The 21,878-nt window shown below is 37.4% G+C and overlaps 1 protein-coding gene across 6 annotated transcripts in view; it reads right to left on the reverse strand.

Moving 5' to 3' along the window:
* The window catches only part of mapkap1 (MAPK associated protein 1), a 326,447-nt gene that overhangs the window by 82,643 nt on the left and 221,926 nt on the right, over positions 1 to 21,878 (reverse strand). For 5 of the 6 annotated variants that reach the window (XM_072565772.1, XM_072565770.1, XM_072565773.1 and 2 more), the window contains one exon: positions 7,822 to 7,929. The exons of the other annotated variant lie outside the window; for it this stretch is intronic. In XM_072565772.1, coding sequence (XP_072421873.1) covers positions 7,822 to 7,929 — 108 coding nt within the window. The remainder of the gene's footprint in view (positions 1 to 7,821; positions 7,930 to 21,878) is intronic. 6 annotated transcript variants of the gene reach the window in all.

The following is a 21,878-nucleotide window of genomic DNA, read 5'->3' on the forward strand; positions in this document are numbered from 1 at the left end:
CACAACCTTTAAAAAAAATACTTGGATGAGCACTTGTAATGACATAACATCCAAAGCTCTGGGTTAATGCTAGAAAGTATGACTAATGTAGATTTAGAACAGTTTTGGCGGGGCAGACTCAATGGGCTGAAGACCCTGTTCTGTATTCTTTAAGTCTAAGGCAGTGGAATCAGGATCATCAAATAATTTTAAGGGGTAGACAGGGAAGAGAAAGAAAAATTTTGAAGAGGTGGGTGCGAGAAGGAAGTGTGCAATACAGATTAATCATGGGGTCTGTTTGAATGGTGGTGTGTATTAAAGGGACTGAATGGTCGCTTCTGTTCCTATTTCATAAACTCCTAACACTGTTTACCTGCTGAACAATCCTGTCAGCTGGCCATTCTTCACTGATAGTGCTCCACGACTCTCAGTGGGATTATCACCTTTGGATTTGGAAATCATTTAATTACAGTATCATTAAAAGGAAAGGTGCAGTTACTGCCTTTGCTGTTTGAATTCACATATCATTGGACATCAGAGTGCGTCTAAGAAAACTTAAACAACGAAATTCACAACTGATCTTGGCGGAACCTGTTTGGGAGAGGTCACAGCACAGAAACAGACAAGTGTTTAGTTTTAAGTATAGACTTGCTGTAAATCGACAATAGTAAGTAGAGTGGGCTCTTTCTTGATTATATGTTTTTACTGGGATCTCTCACTTGGTTAAATTTTTAAAATGTGAGCCATAAGTATTAAGATAGCCTGGAGCAGTGTTTGTATAGCAATAAGACATGGGTCTGTTTTCTGGGTCTGTAGATTGAAAGGATCAAAATAGCTGATAGTAGAGTGATATGCTCGTCTTGACAAATGTGGGAATTTGGAGTTTACAGGTTACTGAGGATTATATCTGCAATACATGTCATTAGTTGCGAATCCTATCAGATTGAATGGATCGGTTGGAGCGACAATCAGAGGCAATGAGGAATTTACAAGGGCTAGGGGATGTGATGGATAGCAGTTAGAGGAAGGGAGAAAAGCCGCAGATACAGGTCAGGTAGATGGGTTAACTGCAAGAAAGGCAGGAAAGGTAGGTAGTACAGGAGTCTTCTGTGGCTATCCCTATTTTAAACAAGTATGCTGGGTCATTTTCAGAAACCAAGGATACTTGGAACATTACTACCAGTGCAGCCACAATTTCTGTAGCTATTTCCATTAATATCTATGGACGCAACCCATCATGTCCGGGGGACTGATCAGTCTTTAGCTTAATTGTCTTATACTTACATGAGATCTGGCCACTTGTTTTAATACTACTTGCCAGTTTACCTTCAAAGTTTAATGATGTTTGATGATGACATCAACACATCAGTGACTGGGGATAGGAACCAATAAGGTGGTGAATTTGGAAAAGACAAGAAACACAAGCAAAACATTCAGAGAAGCACTAATGAAACTACTGATCAAATAATATAAATAATCCAACAGAGTGAGAAACAGCTTGAATGTTGGAATAAGAATAAGGTTCAGCCATCAGATGACTGGTGTTGTATAAATATTGGCAGCCTACATAAGTGAAATTCTTTTCTGAACACAAATTGAAAAAACGAAGGTACGTACTTGTCCTATTCTGGAAGGATGGTTTTCAGTGAACTCTCCATTTCATTAGATCCCTCACAATGGAATGGCAATAAAAACTTATTTAGTAAATTTCACTCCTCCAAACTAATCTTCATGCATCAGCAATCTCACTTGCCAAGGACAACCTCATACTTGAAAAAGCAGTCACAGCCCCTTCACTTGGAATCTTCAAGTGCGTCTTTAGATTACTCCCCATTATGTTACTATTTCAGCAGATCTAATAGCTAGTTTCAACCATATAAATATCGACAGAATACAGAAGGAGTCTGTGATGTCAATGCATCTAAAGCAGAAGTAGAAACAAATTTAAACTTACCTCTAACCTAAACTGATACATTATACATAAAAATAGTGCAAATAAGCAGCTTTTCAAGAGCCAATATCAGATCAACTATATAAGTTTGGTATAGCAATTAACCTAAAGAAACATTTCAATGAATTCATATTCTGCCCTTCATGCGATGTAAACAACATTTATCATGTGACAGACCCCTTGTGTTAAACGCTTACCATGGCACCAAGTGGTTATTTTGTGCCAACCACTGATCTGAACATGCACTTTAAAACAGTGATGATACATGTTTAAGCTAGCAAAGATGCCGCCCACACAAGAGTTCAGTTGTTACTATAATTGAATTACCATATTGAAGCACAGCTATTACCTGTAATTAAACAAATTGCTTGTATCAACTCCCCAACTGAATTTTATATTAAATTGATCTTCTACTACATGCAATACTGATGTGAAGCCTTATGACCAATCTTAATAAATTAACAGTAATTTGATTTGAATAGTAACAATATTACAAACTGAAAGACAAACGTTTGCACTATCTTTTTAAGACTCTCAGCAATGTTTTCTGCAGCCAAGCTATATTCTGCAGCATTTTGACAGTTCTGTTTTATAAGGTCTCCATGCATGCCTGAACATATAAAATGTCAATATTTGGAGGTTGGGAAGAACTTTTGCTTCACACTGAAGTGATGTTAGGTATATTTACCAAATGTCCAATGGGCTCTATGGAGTACTAAGCCAATCACATCTACAAGTGTTGTTCCACTTTGTTCTGGATTCTTATTAGTCTTAAACCCATTAATTTCATACACCTCAATTAAGTCTGTTCCATTCAAGATGGCAATGGAGTAGCAGCGTAATGTATGGGCTTCTCAGCCCAGGAGCCCAGAGTTCATGTAATCCATCCATGTATCTTTTTTTTCTTTCTATTTTTCCATTTATTATGATACCTTGCCTTCTTCTAATGACTTTGGCAGAAGGTGCCCTCTCCTGACCCAGGCCCAGTGACAAGGTAGCTTCCAGTGGCCAGAAATGGTAGCATAGGTCTGGCACCTGACGGGGTCGTCTCCTGGTGTGGTGGTCCTGTCCCAGTGCTGATGTCTTCCTCGCCAGCTTCTAGACATTTCACCTTGGCCTGGAGGTGGCTTCCAGATCTTTCGGAAACCCAGCGTAGAGGTTGAGTCCCAGCATGGAAGTCTCATTCCAGCAAGACAGGTGGTCTTGGCCCAGTTTTCCAGTGTAGCCTAAAGCCAGGAGCCATTAACGTAACTGTGAAGACCTTTTACTTCGTTCTTTTGATTATTTATGACTTCTGTCATTAATTTAGGCATAAGGACTTACAAAGCTTTTTGCTGTACTTTTTTGTACAAAAACATGCAACAATAAATTGCTATTTTATTCTAAGTCATCTCTCAGTCTCCTCTGTTCCAAGGAAAACCAACCTCAACTTATTCAAGTTTTCCTCATAGCTGGTAGGGATGAGTGTGGCCAACAAGGTAAAAAAAACAAATCCAAAAAACAATAAAACATTAATGATCAAAAATAAAAATGACTGAATTTTGTGTGATGAGAAATAGTCTAATGGTTCTTTTGACTTGCATTCAATTACAAATACTTCCAGTCCATTTCAAATATTAGAATACTGGCCTTGAAAGTGAGTAGAAACTTTTTTTTAACCTTTTTAAATATTCTATTACTGTCTTGACTGTCTTTCATTGCAATTGTATAAAATCACCTCACTGGCCTTAGCATTCAATGTAGTAGCCATGTGTCATACAGCAATAAGCAAAAGAATATGATCTTGTTAGATATGTAAATACAAAGTGAATCAAAAGAACTATGGCAATGCTTCACAAACTGTCTTCTGACGACTCCATTTTAACTTGGACCACCTTCTGAAGGGCAGTCAGAGATGAACAACAGGATTTGCCTAGCCAGCAATACCCATTTTCCACAAACATTAGGAAAATAATGCTTTACATTTAGGGTGGCCTCAGACTACAGCGAAAACAAAACAGTAATTTAAGACCAGAGCAGCTCAATATAATTAAAGTCTGCATATTTCTCCACCAAGACACTCTCACTCAACTTTCTCTCTATCGTCTCAGCTACTAATTACTGCTGGTGTCCTGACCAGTGAGCTGCCTTGGTTCCCACCGCTTGGATCTGAAATGCTGGGCAAGAGCAAAGCTCAGATTCCAGTCAGCTTGGAAGCTTCACTTCTTCCTTCACCAGGTGCTTCTGTTGCACTGGGGTCTGAAGTAGGCTGAACCAGAGTCAAAGCAGAAGTGCTGATATCAGGATGTGGCTCAGATCACGAGCTACTGGAATTGCCCTCCTTCCCACAGTCAGGGCTGGAACTTGAAGTCAAGTGACAGGCGTATGGTTGGTTCAGAGCAAAGTTGGTCCATTGTAATGGGGCCTCAGATCGATTGGGAAAAAGCAACTGTCCTCCTCTTGTGGCAGGCAATCCCACAGCATAGCTACATCAGGAAGATGGCACAATATCGGAGGCACTCATCAGGATTGCAGAGGTTCTGAAACAGTCCTAACTTCTGTTTGCTGTTATTTAAGGAAAACACTGGCTCAATTTAAGTGGATCAGAAACAATGTGACCTCAAGCAATGAGAAGAACTTCTTCTTTGAAGAACTTCTCATTACTCCCTTTCTCTTTCATCTTGGTGTCACACCTCAGGATTTGCTCTTAGTTTTTCTTTTTCCAATCTGTTGTTTCTTCAGAATATTTTCTACATTAACTTCAAGCGACTTTCACTTTAAATGGAACTTTTCACACTTGCATTTGCAAAATGCTGTTTGAACGTATGATGATTAACTATTTGCAATATCCAAAAATAAGATGAAATGATTTGTCAAGCAGAAACCTCATCTAATAAACCCTGTTGTTGGCAGTTTCAAATCTTTCTTAGGTCATGCAAGACTATTTCAGTTTATTAATGGAAGATACACATCAAACAGGAAATAAAAGTCAAAATGTGATGGCAGTGTAAGATGAATGAAACAGAATGAGTACCATTCTTCAACTGTCCTTCAAAGTTTTACCCTTCCTTCTCTCAATGGAAGTTCCTTTTCTGTTTCACAACCAAGATATCTTCAGCCGAGACCAAGTAATTCACATTGTGAGCAACATGAACAGCATGCCACCACAAGGATCTCCAATAGAGTGACAACTTCAAGCAGCATGGATTCACACACTTGTTCTATCCTGAATAAAAACCTTTAGTTCTTTGACTTGTTGACTCTACAAATCTTCATGGATACCTCTGAAGATTCAATTCAAGATGATGGCAGAGTAAGGCTGTGCAGAGGGAGCTCATCCACCCATCAGTTTCCTTTTCTTGTTTTTATTTTTGCTTCTCTTTTGTTTTTCTTTCTTCTTCTCTCTTCTTTCTTCCCCTGACCACTGACTCCCTGCAGATCCAGTGGGGCAGCCTCTCTGTCAAGACCGACTCCCAGTCCAGCTGTCTCTCAGTGGCCTGGTGGTCTTTCAGTGGGCTGTTCTTTAGCCCAGCGTAGCCTCAGTGAGAACTTCTGGTCTCAAAGTGATTGCTCATATTGCAGTCCCACTGTGGCTAAGCATTTACGAAAGACTATGTTTGAACTTTCAATTTTATCTTTTTATTTTGGACTTAAAATTAAGAAGATCTGCAATGTGTAACTTTTAACCTTAGTTTGTATGTGTTAAACGCCATACTATAACCACTGCAATACTTAACTTTTAATTTTGTTCTTACAATACTGTACTTAGGTATAGACAATAAAATCAAAATCAAAAAATATCATGCATTCAGTATGTCAATAATTTATTCAAAGTATTTCTAAATTTATCTTGATTGAGAAACATGCAATGGTTTAATTATTACTTATTTTGTAATCACTAAGTAACAGCTTTGCTCAGTTTGCCAAAGGTTTATGTAACTGTCCAAAATAAAGCAAGTGTTGAAGAAATGAAGACATGCACCATTACCAAGTTAGTTATTCAGGGAAAATAAAAGTTAAAGTGCATGCTCAATCTAAATATTCCACTGCAAATGCAGAATGTGGAAAAGTCAAATGCTCTGGATATTCTGCAGGGGGTGACATTTTGACGATAAAACAATCTGCAATGACCATCTAAAAGGAGAGACATGTTCTTATTTTAAAACTACAATAGCAGGACCACAGTAAAGAAAATCCTTAAAATCTAAAATTCACAAATGGTTTCAAACTAAGCATCAGGTGTCATTTAATTCAGACGTATAATGCATAATTTATAGCTAGCTATAAATGCATGACTTTTCTACTTAAAATTTAATGAAATTTAAAGATATAACCAAAGTATTAGCATTGAAAAGATGACCACAAATTCACTTTTGACTGGATTGTTATATGAAACTGAAGAAGAATCAGATTGAAAATTTCCAAGAATATATATATGTCTCAATTTCTACAGATTATTTAACTAGAAAGTTGAGAGATCAGCAGCTTTTCAAATCTAGGCAGAAAAAAAAATCAACTTCAAAATCCTAATGATCACTTATTTCCTGAATTACATGTGCATTTGAATGGGAAGTATTATAGTTGTTTCAGAGGAATTGGTTTGGGTTTGTGGAGGCCAGAGACAGGAAAAAGAATAACTGAAGCCAGGAGCCTGAAATAGAGACATACAGTCAATTCAAAGAAAACTTTTTTAAAATCTTATTTTTCAACCATATATCCTAATTGAATTCCCTCCGTGCCAAGCTCAGTAATTCCCCCTCCTCAGTTTCAACAAAGAAGTAATCGGTACTCAGTGACTGAGGCTAAAGAGAAGAAATAAAACCAGTAAACAAGGTTAATCATAATTCTTTGCAAGATTTAGGTTTTAAAAGGGTTATTGAAGCCAAGCTCCCTCATCCAAGATTTGTTCTTACTCAAAATGCGAAGAATATCAATGGTATTTTTGTGTCCTAAAATCAATGACATATGCTTTCACCAACATCGCTTTTGAGCTGAAAGTAAATTGTTAACTTTTTTTAAAACAAATTATTCAGATTACAAGTCATAAACTAAGAACACACTGTAATGGTTAGTGTAAGAATTTAGATACAGGATTTTAGAATTAACCATGTGGAAGTTGCTTATTGCAAAACTGAAGTTGCTAATACTACATTTTTCCTGGCATGTTGAAACATAATAGATAAGGAGTGCAGTTAGGTCCTGCCAACAATTTCTTCAAATTTTCCATTTTTATAAAAGACTATCAAGGAGTGTGCTCCTTGCAATCTTATCAGCTGCAAAGAGACATTTAATATTTTATCATATATACTCAAGCATTAGTCAAATTTGTTTGACCACTTTTTAAGGCTAAATTTATGGATCGACTATTATGTGGATACTACTTTTGAGGGGGTGAAATTCATGCCCATCAAAATTCATACTGTATCAATAGCAGAAGCCCAAATGATCTCTAAATGATTCAAGAAAACGTCGAATTACGGTAACTCTGTAAACTCGGAGCAGAACGCAACGGCCGGCGAACTGGATGCCCGAAGCAGTGTTCGACAGCCGAACAGAGCGGGATGGTCGGCTCACATGTTGATCCGTTACTGTGAAGAACTGAGGTCGACTTTTATGAGAAATATTTGGAAAATTCCAGATTTTTTGACCAAAACTGGAGAGTCGACTTTTACATGAGATTGATTACTCAAGTATATATGGCATCTCAATGTTAGATATCAAGACCTGATATCTGTATTTTTTTTTAATATTAGCAAATATTTTTAAAAAGTACATAATGCACATATGCCAAATCTTCAGTATTTTTGCTAAGCAATAGACAAACATTTCAAACATACATATTCATAAGTAGCATTTTGCTGACATGTATTTTGAAAATTAAGTTTGTTCAAAAGTTAAAAGTTCAAACTTACTGTACTCTCTGACCAGACAGAATTCCAAAGTGCTCTGACTCTCTAAGGTACGATCTAAATCTACAGCTACATTAGGTTCACTTTGCTTCTCAAGCCGATACTGATGCCCTGCAACAAAAAAAAAGTCAGCAAATAATGTGAATGAGAAACTTCATGCTAATGGTGTAGAAACTGTAAATAGAACACTTGAAAAGTTAGGGTTTATATTTGCAAACAAATGACCAAAAATACCAAATTTCACCATGTATCAAGTTTAAAATAACAGGGACATTGAGCTTAAACTAACATTTCTGCTATGCTATTCATTGATTTACAGTGGTTTACAGGTATCAAATTATCTATTTGAAACTTATCTCCCTAGGTCCCTGCTTCAATGTAAAAAAAGATTATTGGTCAACAGGAAATTATGGTCTTGGACATTGTAGGGAATCTAATCTTCAAAAATGAATCAAGATTCTTGTTCTGCTTTTGCTCAATTCGTATACTCAAGCCATTTTTGTGTAGAATTCATAGTTGGTTACTTAGTAACATATTTGTAAAGATCACGTCTTTTTAATTTTGTGCTTTTTAAAAACTGGACTGAAAGTAAGAAACTGTTTAAAATAAAGTATTTCCAAGGGTGACTGCATATTTTGAAAGTAAGGAGTTTGATAGCTATTGTGAACTGTGTGTGTAGTTGTGGATTCCAGCAATCTGCAGATGAATTGGAACACTGTTCTCTGAAGTGAAGTTGATTGGTTTGTGGACTAGGGATCAATTATCAATAAACAAAGGGTTTCCTCCTGCCAAAAACAAGATGACTGTCAGTTAGCTGAACAGTTTGGACTGAAAGGAAGACAATAGGGAGGAGAATTGGACCAGCAAAGAAACCAGGAGGTCTGCAGCAGCCAAAGAAACACACACTGTAATTTCTCTGCAGTCAGCCACTTTAAAACTGAAGACAGCAAGCTTATCTTTCCTTCAGCAGATGCAGAAAGTAGTGACTTTCGAATTGGATAAGTCATAACTGAAACAGTCACCTTGTGCCCCTCTCTAACCAGTGGAAGCATTCTGAAAATGGAACGTCAAGGAGAAACCTTCAGATCAGTAAGAGCCAACCCAACAGATCTCGTGAACAAAGACTACAGAACTATTTTCCTAGTTTTTTTTCTCCCCTCATATGATTTTTCCCTGGCTTATATTTGTCTGTGTGTTTGTATACGGTGAGTTTATAAAGGGTTGAGTTTTAATGTGTCCAGTTGACTTAATTCAGTTTAATTGTTTACCTTTCAGTAGAATTTCATGGCCTATAACAAACAGCAATTTCTGATTAAGTATATAAACCTGATCCATTTATATACTTTCTATCAACCTGGGTCTGAAAAATCAGATAGTTTGAGTATTTCTCATATGTATTTTGAAAACTTTAACTTACAAGACAAATCTAGGAATAATTGGGTTTGACTTCCAGCACGTTATGAAACTGAGCAGTGATGTAGTAGAGCACGGTGGCTCAGTGGTGAGCACTGCTGCCTCACAGTACCAGGGAACCAGGCTCAATTCCACCCTCAAGCGACTACCTGTGTGGAGTTTGCACATTCTCCCAGTGTCTGCGTGAGTTTCCTCCAAGTGCTCCAGTTTCCTCCCACAATCTAAAGATGGGCAGATGAGATGAATTGTCGATGCTAAATTGCCCATAGTGTTCAGGGATGTGTAGGTTAAGTGCATTAGTCGGGGTAAATGTAGAGGAATTGGTCTGGATGGGTTATTCTTCTCAGTGTCAGTGTGGACTTGTTGGGCCAAATGGCCTGTTTCCACACTGTACGGATTCTATGATAATGAGAACCACTAAATTCAAATTACAATTCTATTTTACTCACTCATTAAATAGTCTTCTTGCATAAAATTGTTCCCTCTGTTGGAGGTGCATTTTTGCTGGGATATGATTTTAGAATGCCAGTTGTCCTTTAGCGTTAATCACATGTGAAATTTTAGGCACTGGATTTTGGAGGACTCATTAAATGTCCAAGTTTAGACTTTTACAGCAGTAGGGTGCTGAAGTGATCAGAGAAATTATTAATGGTGGTTTTCCCCTCCCAACTCAAACTACTGCGTAAATTCTAGAGTTTACATTACTAATTAATTGTTTCTCCTGCAATGTAAAGTGTGTATACATTAAATGCTAGATTTAGATTTCAGAACAGGGGCAAATGGCCACTTTCAGTTCTGTAAAGGCTTTTTTTTTGTAGAATAAGGTCCGAAAGGAATTAAGGGCTACGGGGAGAATGCTGGCAAGTGGAGCTGAAATGCGCATCAGCCATGATTGAATGGCGGAGTGGACTCGATGGGCCGAATGGCCTTACTTCCACTCCTATGTCTTATGGTCTTATGGTCTTATGGAAAGCCAATCTGGAACAATGAACTAAGCTAATGATTTCAGCTGAGCGCCTGGTAGAACCTCTGTCATATAAATGGATAAAATGCTTGTACTATTGGGCTTATGATAGGCAGAAAAATCACATTAAGACATTATGTTTTAACTTCATGACAGAGATTCACAAAAAACTTAAGTTCAGTTCAGAAATGCACAATCTCTGTCCTGGCAGGATATTAAGTTGGTTCAGGGGAACCTGTCACCTCAGTAGGAGTGGTTTTTCGTCTGTGGAATTTCCAAAACGGAAAAGTTTGGGTTCAAAATTTCAAGTTGGTAGAACCTATAAAGTTTAAGCTATTAGAACTGAGAAAGAGTCATACCTTCACTGTTTAACAAAAGGAACTGGGGAAAGCTAATGAAGTAAAGATTTAGGAAGGAAAAGGTAAGATAGGAATAACATTTCTCCAGGATCAGGTCTTTGTAAAGGATGGGATTGGAAAACAGGTTGAAATTTGGTTTTGTGTTTATATTAAGATTTTTGTTTAAACTGTGCTCTCCCTGTATAGTTTTCTGTATGCTATGTTTTTAAACAGCATCTACCGCATTGTGTGAATATTTCAGTAACTAACAAACATGCTCGCCAACTGCAAAATTAACCGAGTATCTTACGGAGAGTTGGAATGGCTCAGCTGCCCAACACCTGAACCAAATAAGTCATCAGAGGGGGCCTTCTGTTTCACAGTGACAATTAAGTACAATTCAGGTTCAAACTCATCAATATTTGTAAAATAAAGTATGAGCATTTAGTCATAACAAACCCAAAAATGCAACCAGTTTTGTCGCATATTCTGCTGTAGCCTTACACTCAGAGGATAATGCACAAAGTACCATGCCTGACTGACAGCTAGTCTTAGAGCAGTGACGCTCAAAACGTGGTCAACAGAGACTTCCCTGTTGTACAAAAAATAGTGGCTAGGTCCTTAATGAGGCATGAACGAGGGAGGTGGGGAAAAGAGAGAGAGAGAATGAGCGCACGAGTCAGAGTGAGAGAGAAGTACAGAATGCAAGTATGCAGTGCACATTGGAATATCTTTCTCACCTGGAAGGATAATGCTGATTAAGTGCGGAGAGTGGTACAAACATAGTCAAACCTGTAGTTACCAAGTCTGGTGATGGGCATCAGGTGAGTACAGCCTTGTTCAAAGAGGGTTGAGTGATTTTTAAGTATTTAAACATTAATACCTATAATTTAGCAAATATGTTTTCCTCCATGAATTATTAAAATACTCTTTACATGCAACCCTTCCATCTTATGATGAAAAATTATCATTTAGATGGTGGAGGGGTTTCCTTAACTATTATACCATTTGAAAGGGAGTCTGATACCTTGATAAAGAAGTTTAATAATCAATGGTTAGAGAGAGACTGTTGCTTTATGTAAACAGATGTCAAGCCTTACTATGAAAGCATTGAAACTTTACCTCGACAGAAAACTTTGAAATTCTCAGAATGAATATCTAAGCGAATTGTTCAGTAAATAATAATTTTTCTTCTTGGTATGCGGATTGGAATTAAGTCAACAGTAAAGAAGATGAACACCTCCAGCCTCTGCTTCTATGAGAGGAAAATCGGCTTCACTAATCCCAATGTTTCAGTGAGCACAAATCCAAGTGGGACAAAGTAATCTCATCCACATGCCACAAACATGCTGGAATGGGGTTTAGGACCATTCGGCGCAGCCATTTTGGTGCGAGCGATTTGGCGCAGCCTGTTTGGTACAGCCCATTTTGCCACATAACTATTTTGGCACAGCTCATATTTATTCCTTTACAGGCTTAGTTAAAAGCATTAATGAAAGCAATAAAAATAATGTTTATTCTCTTTAGTAAAAATGTTAAAAAGAAAAAAATAAAAGAAGTCAATTACAAAAAATCTAAAATATGATTTTTCTTCAAAATTATGGGCAGACCCTCATAAATACTCAACATCAGTCCTCTCACTAAATCTTCTTACAAGTGTTTATATTTCTTTAATTTCAATGGAATATTGTGCCCTGCTACAAGATGCTCATAGTAAATGTCCCTTCCTCTCTGAACTTTTCATAAACTGTCAATAAATTTCCAAATAACTGGATGTTCCACTCTAAGTTCACATTGTAATCTCCTGTGGGCAGCTTCTGCATGATTGTTTGTTCTGTCCTCATTGCTTAAAGTTCTTTCATATAAATTCCACATTCCAACTGGAAAAAGCGGTGGACGCCCATCATTAAAGAAATTCAGGGAAGGAGACGCTAGAATACAAATACTCATAAGATTTAGTGAGAGAAATGTTGTTGAGTATTTACGAAGGATTGCCCATAATTTTGAATAAAATAATTTTAGATTTTTCGTAATTAACTTATTTCTTTTACTTTTTTTTCTTTTTAACATTTTTACTGAAGAGAATAAACATTATTTTTAATTGCTTTCATTAATCTTTTAACTACGCCTGAAAAAGAATAAATATGAGCTGTGCCGAAATAGTTCTGCGCCTAAATGGGTCTGCAGCAAAAGGGGCTGTGCCAAATCGCTCACGCCAAAATGGCTGCGTCGAATGGTCCCACTCTTGCTGGAGTGATAGGTAGAAAGAAGAAATCAGTGCAGAAATGGGTGCTTCTTCTTCAGGTGAGATTGAAGTGCATTGTTGGGGCAATGGGAAAGAAGTTTTATTTTACAGCAATGCTCTCCTGTTTGATAACGGTACCAGCACTGGAAAACAAGCTCCAATCTGCAGCTGGTTGATTTCAGCACAAAAATAAGTTTTTAAAAAAAATGTTAAAAATATTTCTCACGACTCTGTCACATATCCTAATTTTTCCAACTCTACGTGAGAAGAAATTCCTTCTTTAAATTTGAGCAAACATTCCTGAGAGTTGGTTTAAGAGCAAATGGATTTAAACTATTATTTCCTAAGCAGCATTTATTTTGGCAAGCTCTACTGATTTTTTTTTAATTACTTGGGTGCAAGAAATGCAGTTATTTCTATTACAGCTACCTACATCTATTAAAAACATAAACTAAAGAGAATGTTAAAATGAGATATTCAGTGATTCAAATATTATTTCCAAATGATTTATTCAAAAAATATTTTTAAATAGGGACAATTCTTTAATTTCAGGGTTAAGTATTTAACATAAAATATTATATTTTGAGGATATTGAAATTACTTATGACTGCTTAATTGTTTAAAAAACCCAAATGCTACTCAATCTGTCCTATTTATGTGTAGTCTAACAGCGCTGCTTTAATCTTTGATGGCTACAGTAAGCTGTCTTTATACATCAATATAAATTCTGAAAAGTGACAGATCATAATCTGTAAGACACTTTAAGATATTACATGTCAACTAGGGGTTTTACCATATGTGACAGTAGGCACATTATTGCAAGTGTGAAAAAAAAACCTGGGTATGCATTAACATGCGAGAGCATGGAACAGACAGTCTACAGGTGCTGGTAGGCAATTTAAAAAATTCAGGCTGTAGTAAACCCCACTCTGCAGTAATTTAGATATCAGCAATTTCCAACGGTTTTGCTTTAAAAACAAGTCAGGTAATTGATTATGGAAATGTACAACTACCGGACACCTTTACAGTAATGAGATAACACACACGTAAAGCTGCAAATAGAAGGTAGTGGCATAGCTATAATGTCACTGGACTAGCAATACAGAATCCCAAGCAAATGTTCGGAGGACATGAAATCGAAACCCACCATGGCAGGTAGAGAATTAGTGAACTGGTTCACTAATGTGCTTTATGGAGGGAAATCTGCCATCTTTACTTGGGTTGGCCTTTTTGTGGCTCCAGACACATTGCAACATGAATTAATTGTAACTGCTCAATCAAGGGATGGGCAACAAATGCTGACTAGCTTGCGAAACAACATCCCATCAATTAATTGAAGAAAGCTAAAAGCATATTCCTTGTACATAAGGGACTTTTCTCTGAGACACTCATATTTAACATGTCGATTGCAAAATGGAATATGATACTGCTTACATCAGCTTCGCACTAATGAACTTTCTGCTTCGGCAAACAGCTTATACAATTCTCCACACAGGGACAAGACTGAGATTGAACCTCAAACTTCACTGAAGAAAATTCTAAAAACATCTGAAAACACAATTAATCAATTCTAATTTTTAAAACTTTCACTTTCAGTCAACGACAGAAAAAAGGTCCCTTCCAACTTCTATTTTCACTACTAAGTGTTATCATCTTGTGGTGGTGTCAGGAGCTTTATCTCTCTTTCAACTGACAACACAGACAATTCAGTTAAAATTGGAAAAGAATCCCACTTCAGTTGAGCAAATAAATAATCAATACTCATCTAAATGCAAATGAGAACCTAGCCCTGTCTGATAACAGGACAGAGATCCAATTTTCTCCAGACAGTTGGATACAACCAAATCACCATCATCCAGTCTTATACTAATGGATAAAAATTGTAACTTAACTGAGCAGATCACCAGAGATCAACTAAGTTTCAGGCTTTGGCCACTTCACATTTAACTAGGTTGGCTATCACTCACTCCATAAGCTCTTTTGGGCAGCCTTTTCCAATGTGAATCATTAAACCTGGATGCAGTCATCTTGGCAACATGTTAAAAATATTACTTACAAATATAATAGCCAAAAAGGTGTAAATGTTAATGCTGGAAGTTACTCTAACGTAAGTAAATATCTCAGTAAATAAAAATAGCAAAGTGGAAAATGACAGGAAACAAAAGTGTCAAATTTGAGATCATATAAATTCCAGTATTTATATTTCTGGAACCTAATATTAATTCCAAGAAGTAAACAAAGTTAAAATGTGGTGTGTCAATAGGCTTAAAATATTGTCCCTGTCACTACACACCATTAACACAGTTTGCAAATATGATGCAATACAATATTCATTAAAAAAATTCAGCTGAGGGTTGCTCTTCAATTGCTCACAGACATATAGCATTTCAGCGTCAATGGTCGGTATGACAAGAAACACAGCTCTAAGATCGATCAATGGCCCTGTTCCATTTCAGGGGGAACACATTTCAAATGCATGGGCTGATTTCTAAATTTATGCTGTCTCACACAGCTGTTCTTGGACTCATGAACAGTCTAATTCTGGATTCAAAACAGGCATCAGATTCACCTCCTCAATACTTGTAATATGTTACCAGTAGCAGAGTACCATGTACCTGATGCTTATGGAACAATACTGAATTAGTGTTAAACTTGGAACAACACTCCAGTTTTCATCACCTGACTTTTATTTCCCATACTTCCATCATTTCAAACTTGGAGTGAGACTAAATTTTGTATGAGTAACTAGCTCAAGTTCACTGGAAAAATAATTACATAAGCACAAAATCATGCGTCAGATTTGGATTGGGCAGTACTTCAACAATGAAGTGCAAAAAAACCATAAACTAACCTTGTACCCATGCAGCAAAGCAAACAAAACATTCTCACTTAAACCTTGCTTTTGACTTAATTCTAATTATATTAATTCAAATAACATTTCAATTCTCAATTATCATGAATGAATCAAATTTAGGAAAGAACTCCAGTGTAAATTAAGCGTTTCCCTGGGGAAACACAGCTAAAATGTCCAGTGGTTCAGTCCCAGTGCTGCCTGGAATCAGTGGTAGCCAAATCTATGTCAAGAGATTCGCAACTGCTCTATAAAAAGGAGGCAGCATGAGTAAAGCATCAATGCAATTTATTTCGACTCCAAGAAATGCATTAGACTTCAACAAGACCTCATGATTGTTCCAAAGGAGAAGTTTGGCCAGTTTATTTTCTTTCTAATTTCTAGAATATTCCGAATTTGCTTTTAATGTCCTTAGCTATCGGTGCTTCGCTTTCTGTGTTCAGTTGTATGTCATGAAAACAAAATGCAGAGTGACAGGATTTCCAGTTGTGTCACGGCTTTCTGACACCTGCTCTCGTGCAGTAAAACAACTCCACTTTAAACCAATTCTAGCTAACATTATACTGACAGTTGAAATGATCTGGGCTGAAATTCTAACTCTTGTTAAATCTAATATAATGAATATTTTTAATATACATTATATTGCCTTGGGATAGATACATATCATGCTGTTAACACTTATACTCACTATGTTAATATCCATGGAAAAAGAAATAGTTTTCACTGCCAAATCAAATATATTCAGGATGGTCTGTTTTCTAATCTATTTCAACCATATGTCATCTATCACTATTCTAACCACATCCAACTTTGAAACTATATAGCTTATATCAAAACAAAGAGCTTCTCGGAACAATTTGTTTAAAATAATGTGAACATTTGAGAGAGATTACTTTTATAAGCACAGAGATTTTGTTTTTAAAATTAAAATAATAGGTTGAATGCCAAGCAGTATTGTTGATTCTCTGCAAAGTAAATACAATGTTTTTTTCCTAAGGAAATTTCTTCTGGATTTTTGTAACTAAGGAGGAACATTACATGGTATCACATGTCAATAGAAAACAAACTTTGGAAAACAGAATTCCGCTTCTCTTGTGGAATGGATTTTTGGTAACCATGAACACACATTGGTTAGGCTCAACTATTAACTGTTAAAAGAATTTGACAGGACATACAAGAGATGAGGTTAAAATAACACAAATGCCTTTATTTGGCGAGCAATACAGAAATACTTCTGTCCAGCTGCCATACCAATAGCTAACCTGAGCTGCAGACGAGAAAGGCGAGGTCATGATGGCCTTTACACAAATCCAACAAATTTGAAAATATAGTAGCTGAATGCATAATTGCTCTCTAATGAAGAGTGACTAAATGAAGAAAAGCAATACCTTCACATAGGACAGATTACATATATTCAACAAACCACCAATCGCTTCCATATGTAAATATAAATCTGGCATACATGTTTGGGTCTATTTTAGTTCAGTAACTTTGTATACAGATGTATGCACCTCAAAGCTTGCTGTTACAGTAAAAATTGGCTGGAAAAAACAAAGGAGGAAATTAACCATGAAACACTTCAGAAAAATGTTTGCATCATAATTATCCACAAGGACTACTTTTTGAGACAATACCTTCAAACTGCAAATGTCAAACGAAGGGTGGGAAAAAAACAGCAAAACAACGTGTGCAGTGTTTCATTTGCTCAGTACAAAATGCATGTCTGTTTCAAAACAAATTATTACATGCTATTACTAATTATCTGAAACTGGACAGGAAAATGGCAAATACATGCCTTTCACTCTATTAATTGTTTAAACATCCCAAAATATCCATAGAACAAAGAACATTTCTGCACAGTACAGGCCCTCAATGTTGTACCAACCTGTGAAGCCCACCTAACCTACACTATTCCATTATCATCAATATGTTTATCCAATGACCATTCAAATGCCCTTAATGATGGCGAGTCCATTACTGTTGCAGGCAGGGCATTTAACACCCTTACTATTCTAAGTAAAGATCCTACCTCTGACATTTGTCCTGTATCTATCACTCCTCAATTCAAAGTTATGTTCCCTTGTGCTAGCCATCACCATTCAAAGAAAAAGGCTCTCACTGTCCACCCCATCTAATTCTCTGATCATCTTGTATGTGTCAGTTAAGTCACCTCTCAACCTTCCTCTCTCTAATGAAAACAGCCTCAAGTACCTCAGCTTTTCCTCATAAGACCTTCCCTCCATGCCAGGCAATATCCTGGTAAATCTCCTCTGCACCCTTTCCAATGCTTCCACATCCTTCCTATAAATGTGGTGACCAGAACCGTATGCAATAAGTGCGACCATGCCAGACTTGACCTCATAGCTCCGAAATGCAATCCCTCTACCAAAAAAAGCTAACACAACGTACACCTTCTTAACAACCCTATCAGCCTAGGTGGCAACTTTTAGGAATCTATGCACATGTGGCAAACAAATTCTGACACACCCTCCTGGCTTAAAAAGAAACATACATAATGTTTATATTATGTAGGAATCCATCTTAATGTTAGTCTCAAAAGACAGAATTAGCGTCATATCTTTTCAAGATGTTGAATTCTGACTGATGTCAGTAGTAACAGAAGTGACAGAGGGACATACTCTCATGGATGGTCACAACAGTGTTTGAGGTACAAGGTAATATGGAGAACAAAACAGGCACACATTTGCCACTGTGAGCAAAGTGCAAAATCTGGAATCAAACAATCTTGCTTGATCTTTTTGTGAAAGATACCAAGCTGAATGAAATGTTAACCCTAGTTCTCTCCATTCATGCTGCCTAATCCAATTATTTTTTGTATTTATTTCAGATTTCCATCATCTTCAATATTTCAGTTTTTTCAGATATTTCTGTTGTCCATGTTGATGCTTGTCAAGGCAGGCAGAGTGGAAAGATAAATGCAGATTTATGGATAAAGATGGACAAAGATAAAGATAAAAATGTGGATAAAGAAGATTGAGGGAAAAACAAATTTCATTTCAAGAATATTTTGAGTGACTTTGCATCAGGTCACTCCTGATATCAGTCATGCTTACACTGCTGCAAACTCGGAACCGTTCAAATGCAATTGTGTGGGGGTGCTGGAAGGACAAAGCAAGACCACATTATGAGCAATAAATGAAAGATGTAAGAAAGAAATTGCAGACACTCAAGGAGAAACAAGTTAACAAGTTTTTGAAGGAAAAAAAAGAGAAATAACTTTGATAATCTCCCTCTTCAAGAAAAATACTTGGAGCAAGAATAATTCTGTACATTCAAGGTCACCAACATATTCTGTTAATTCCTTGCAGTTGTTTTACTCCACCTCCAATGAAAGGTATTGCAATTCCCGAATCAGCTTGAAACATATATACATTTATGTATCCATAATGTAAAGCCAAAACCTAACTTCACTTAGTGACAATTTGAGAAGTGCAATCTTTTACATAAAGAACAAACCGCTCCAGTTACAATTTTTAATAAAATGATGCAGGGATGCAGTTTAACAACAGAAATAAGGCTTTAATTACTTCACAGTTCTTCTGACACAACAAATGGTTTAGTGTCAAATGTGTGGTGCTGGAAAAGCACAGCAGATCAGGCAGTATCCGAGGAGCAGGAAAATCAACGTTTCCGGCATAAGCCCTTCATCAGAAAAGACTGATGAAACGTCGATTCTCCTGCTCCTCGGATGATGTCTGACCTGCTGTGCTTTTCCAGCACCACACTCTCAACTCTGATCTCCAGCATCTGCAGTTCTCACTTTCTACAAAAAATGGTTAAGCTGATAACCTAAAGGTCAGACACCAGAAGCCCCACACAATTGCAGTTGAAAGATTCCAAGTTTGCAGCAGTGTAAGCATGACCAATATCAGGAGTGACCTGATGCAAGTCACTCAAAATATTCTTGAAATGAATCCCTCAATCTTCTTTATCCATATTTTTTCCTTTTCTGAGGACAGAGTTTATTTCCCAGGGTAAAAATCCAAGGGTGTTTTACCAAGATAGCACCAGAGCTTGGGACATTTTGCAAGCTGTCTACAGCAGATCTTATTCTGATCTATGATTGTTCTGTTCTTTAAAAACTCAATTTTGTCTGTCTTTCAGAATTATTAACAATGTTCTCCCAAGTTGACTTTCAGGTTTGAGGATCCTCCAACTGATGAGACTCAATTACCAAAGCTGGAGGCAACTCAGGGGAATGACAGGCCTTTCGACTTCTGTCAGGCCTGGCCCTGAAACCGGGAGCAGAGATCTGACCAGTGCAGGAACGACAACCTGAACTCACGGTGACCCGACATCGAGGAGGCCCAACCAGATCAATTGCAAGGTCTCCCAGGTTGCCCGTGAACATAACTAGTGTTCAGGACCCCATCGGATCATAGAATCCCTACAGTGTGGAAACAGGCCATTTGACCCACAAGTCCACATTGACCCTTTGAAGAGTAACCCACCCAGACCCATCCCCGGCCCTATTACTCTACATTTCCCCTGGCTAATGCACGTAGCCTACATATCCCTGAATACTATGGTCAATTTAGCATGGCCAATTTAGCATGACCTAACCTGTACATCTTTAGACTGTGGGAGGATCCTGGAGGAAACCCGTTCAGACATATAGCATCATGTACTCACAGTCACTGCCACAGACATTAAATCAGTCTTTAAGAGTGAACTCACACATCAAGTCCCTATCCATGCTCTCAGATGGTGTGTGGATTGTCTAGTAACAGTATTCATGGATATCTTTTACCTCTCCTTACTACCACCACTTCATGAAGACCACCATCTTCCTGATGCCAAAGAAACATCATGCAGCGTGACTCAGTGATGACCGCCTGGTGGCTATGACCTCCATAATTATGTTAAAAATCATACAACACCAGGTTATAGTCCAACAGGTTTAATTCGAAGCACACTAGCTTTCGGAGCGATGCTCCTTCATCACAACCACCTGATGAAGGAGCGTAGCTCCGAAAGCTAGTGTGCTTCCAATTAAACCTGTTGGACTATAATCTGATGTTGTGTGATTTTTAACTTTGTACACCCCAGTCCAACACCGGCATCTCCAAATCATCCATAATTATGGGTAGCTTCAAAAGGTTAGTCATGGCTCACATCAACTCTTGCCTATCAAGTTGCCTTGATCCTTTGCAATTCAGCTATCAGTGTAATAAGTCCACAGCAGACACCAACTCCCTGCCCTTACACTCATCCTTCATACTCTTCAAATTGAACTTCGTCCAACACAAAAGGATATGCTTTTGTAAATTAAAACGGACAGAGAAAAAAAAATTGGTTTATACAAAGCAGATGTCCTCAGTTTATACTGATGGTATAAAGTATCAATCATGTTCAGAGTAAAGGCAGAGGTGATTATAAGCCTGTTCACGACTATGGAAAATGCAGATAATGTCTCTGAAAATGCTGGCTTACATACAAAGTATCTTTATTCATAATTTAATGATTCTTAATAAATCTGTGGATGGTCTGACATTTAAAACAAACTCTTACCACATTTATTAGAAAATAAGATACAATTTAAACTGGTCAATGCAAATACAATTTAACCATCTAGGAGTCCAATACAACTCTGCCTGAATCCACAGGAGTCCAATACAGTACGTTACACATAATGCAGACTTTAAACTATGGTAGGGCATATTAAAGAACCACTGATAAACCAGTTGGAAAAACTCAGCAAGTCTGGCAGCATCTGTGTAGAGAAATCAGAGTTAACATTCCAGATCCAGTGACTTTCTTCAGAATTGATGGTAGCGAAGAAAAGGTTGGTCTTTGTGCAGCAGATAGGGCTTTGGGAGGGATTAGGGAGTAAACAATAGGTGGAGATAGAGCCCAAAATGAGAGAAGAACAGTTAGAAAGGCAAAGGAGTGGATAACAGTCAGCCTTGGACAATAAATAACTGCTGATAATCCGTGCAGCATGACCGCCTCCAGCTTGGAGGCAGCGGATGAGGAATGTTGCTAGGAATGTTGCATGTTGCTAGGGCTCCGGGGACAATGTCCGACTGCAGCGATTGGAGAAGTAGAGGCTGATGTCTATGGAGCAGGGAAGGTGAACTTTTGAAGCTATTTCAGTTTTGTTATCTCAATTTAATATTAATTTATTCAGTATTTATATAAGAATATAAGTCCTGCTTTCGGTAGCAGAGGATATAATTGGTATATTTCTTTCAGTCTCTGAGCCAGATGAACTTGATGTGTCAAGGA

This window comes from Chiloscyllium punctatum, chromosome 49 (genome assembly GCF_047496795.1).
Source record: "Chiloscyllium punctatum isolate Juve2018m chromosome 49, sChiPun1.3, whole genome shotgun sequence".
In the NCBI taxonomy this organism is placed as follows: domain Eukaryota; kingdom Metazoa; phylum Chordata; class Chondrichthyes; order Orectolobiformes; family Hemiscylliidae; genus Chiloscyllium; species Chiloscyllium punctatum.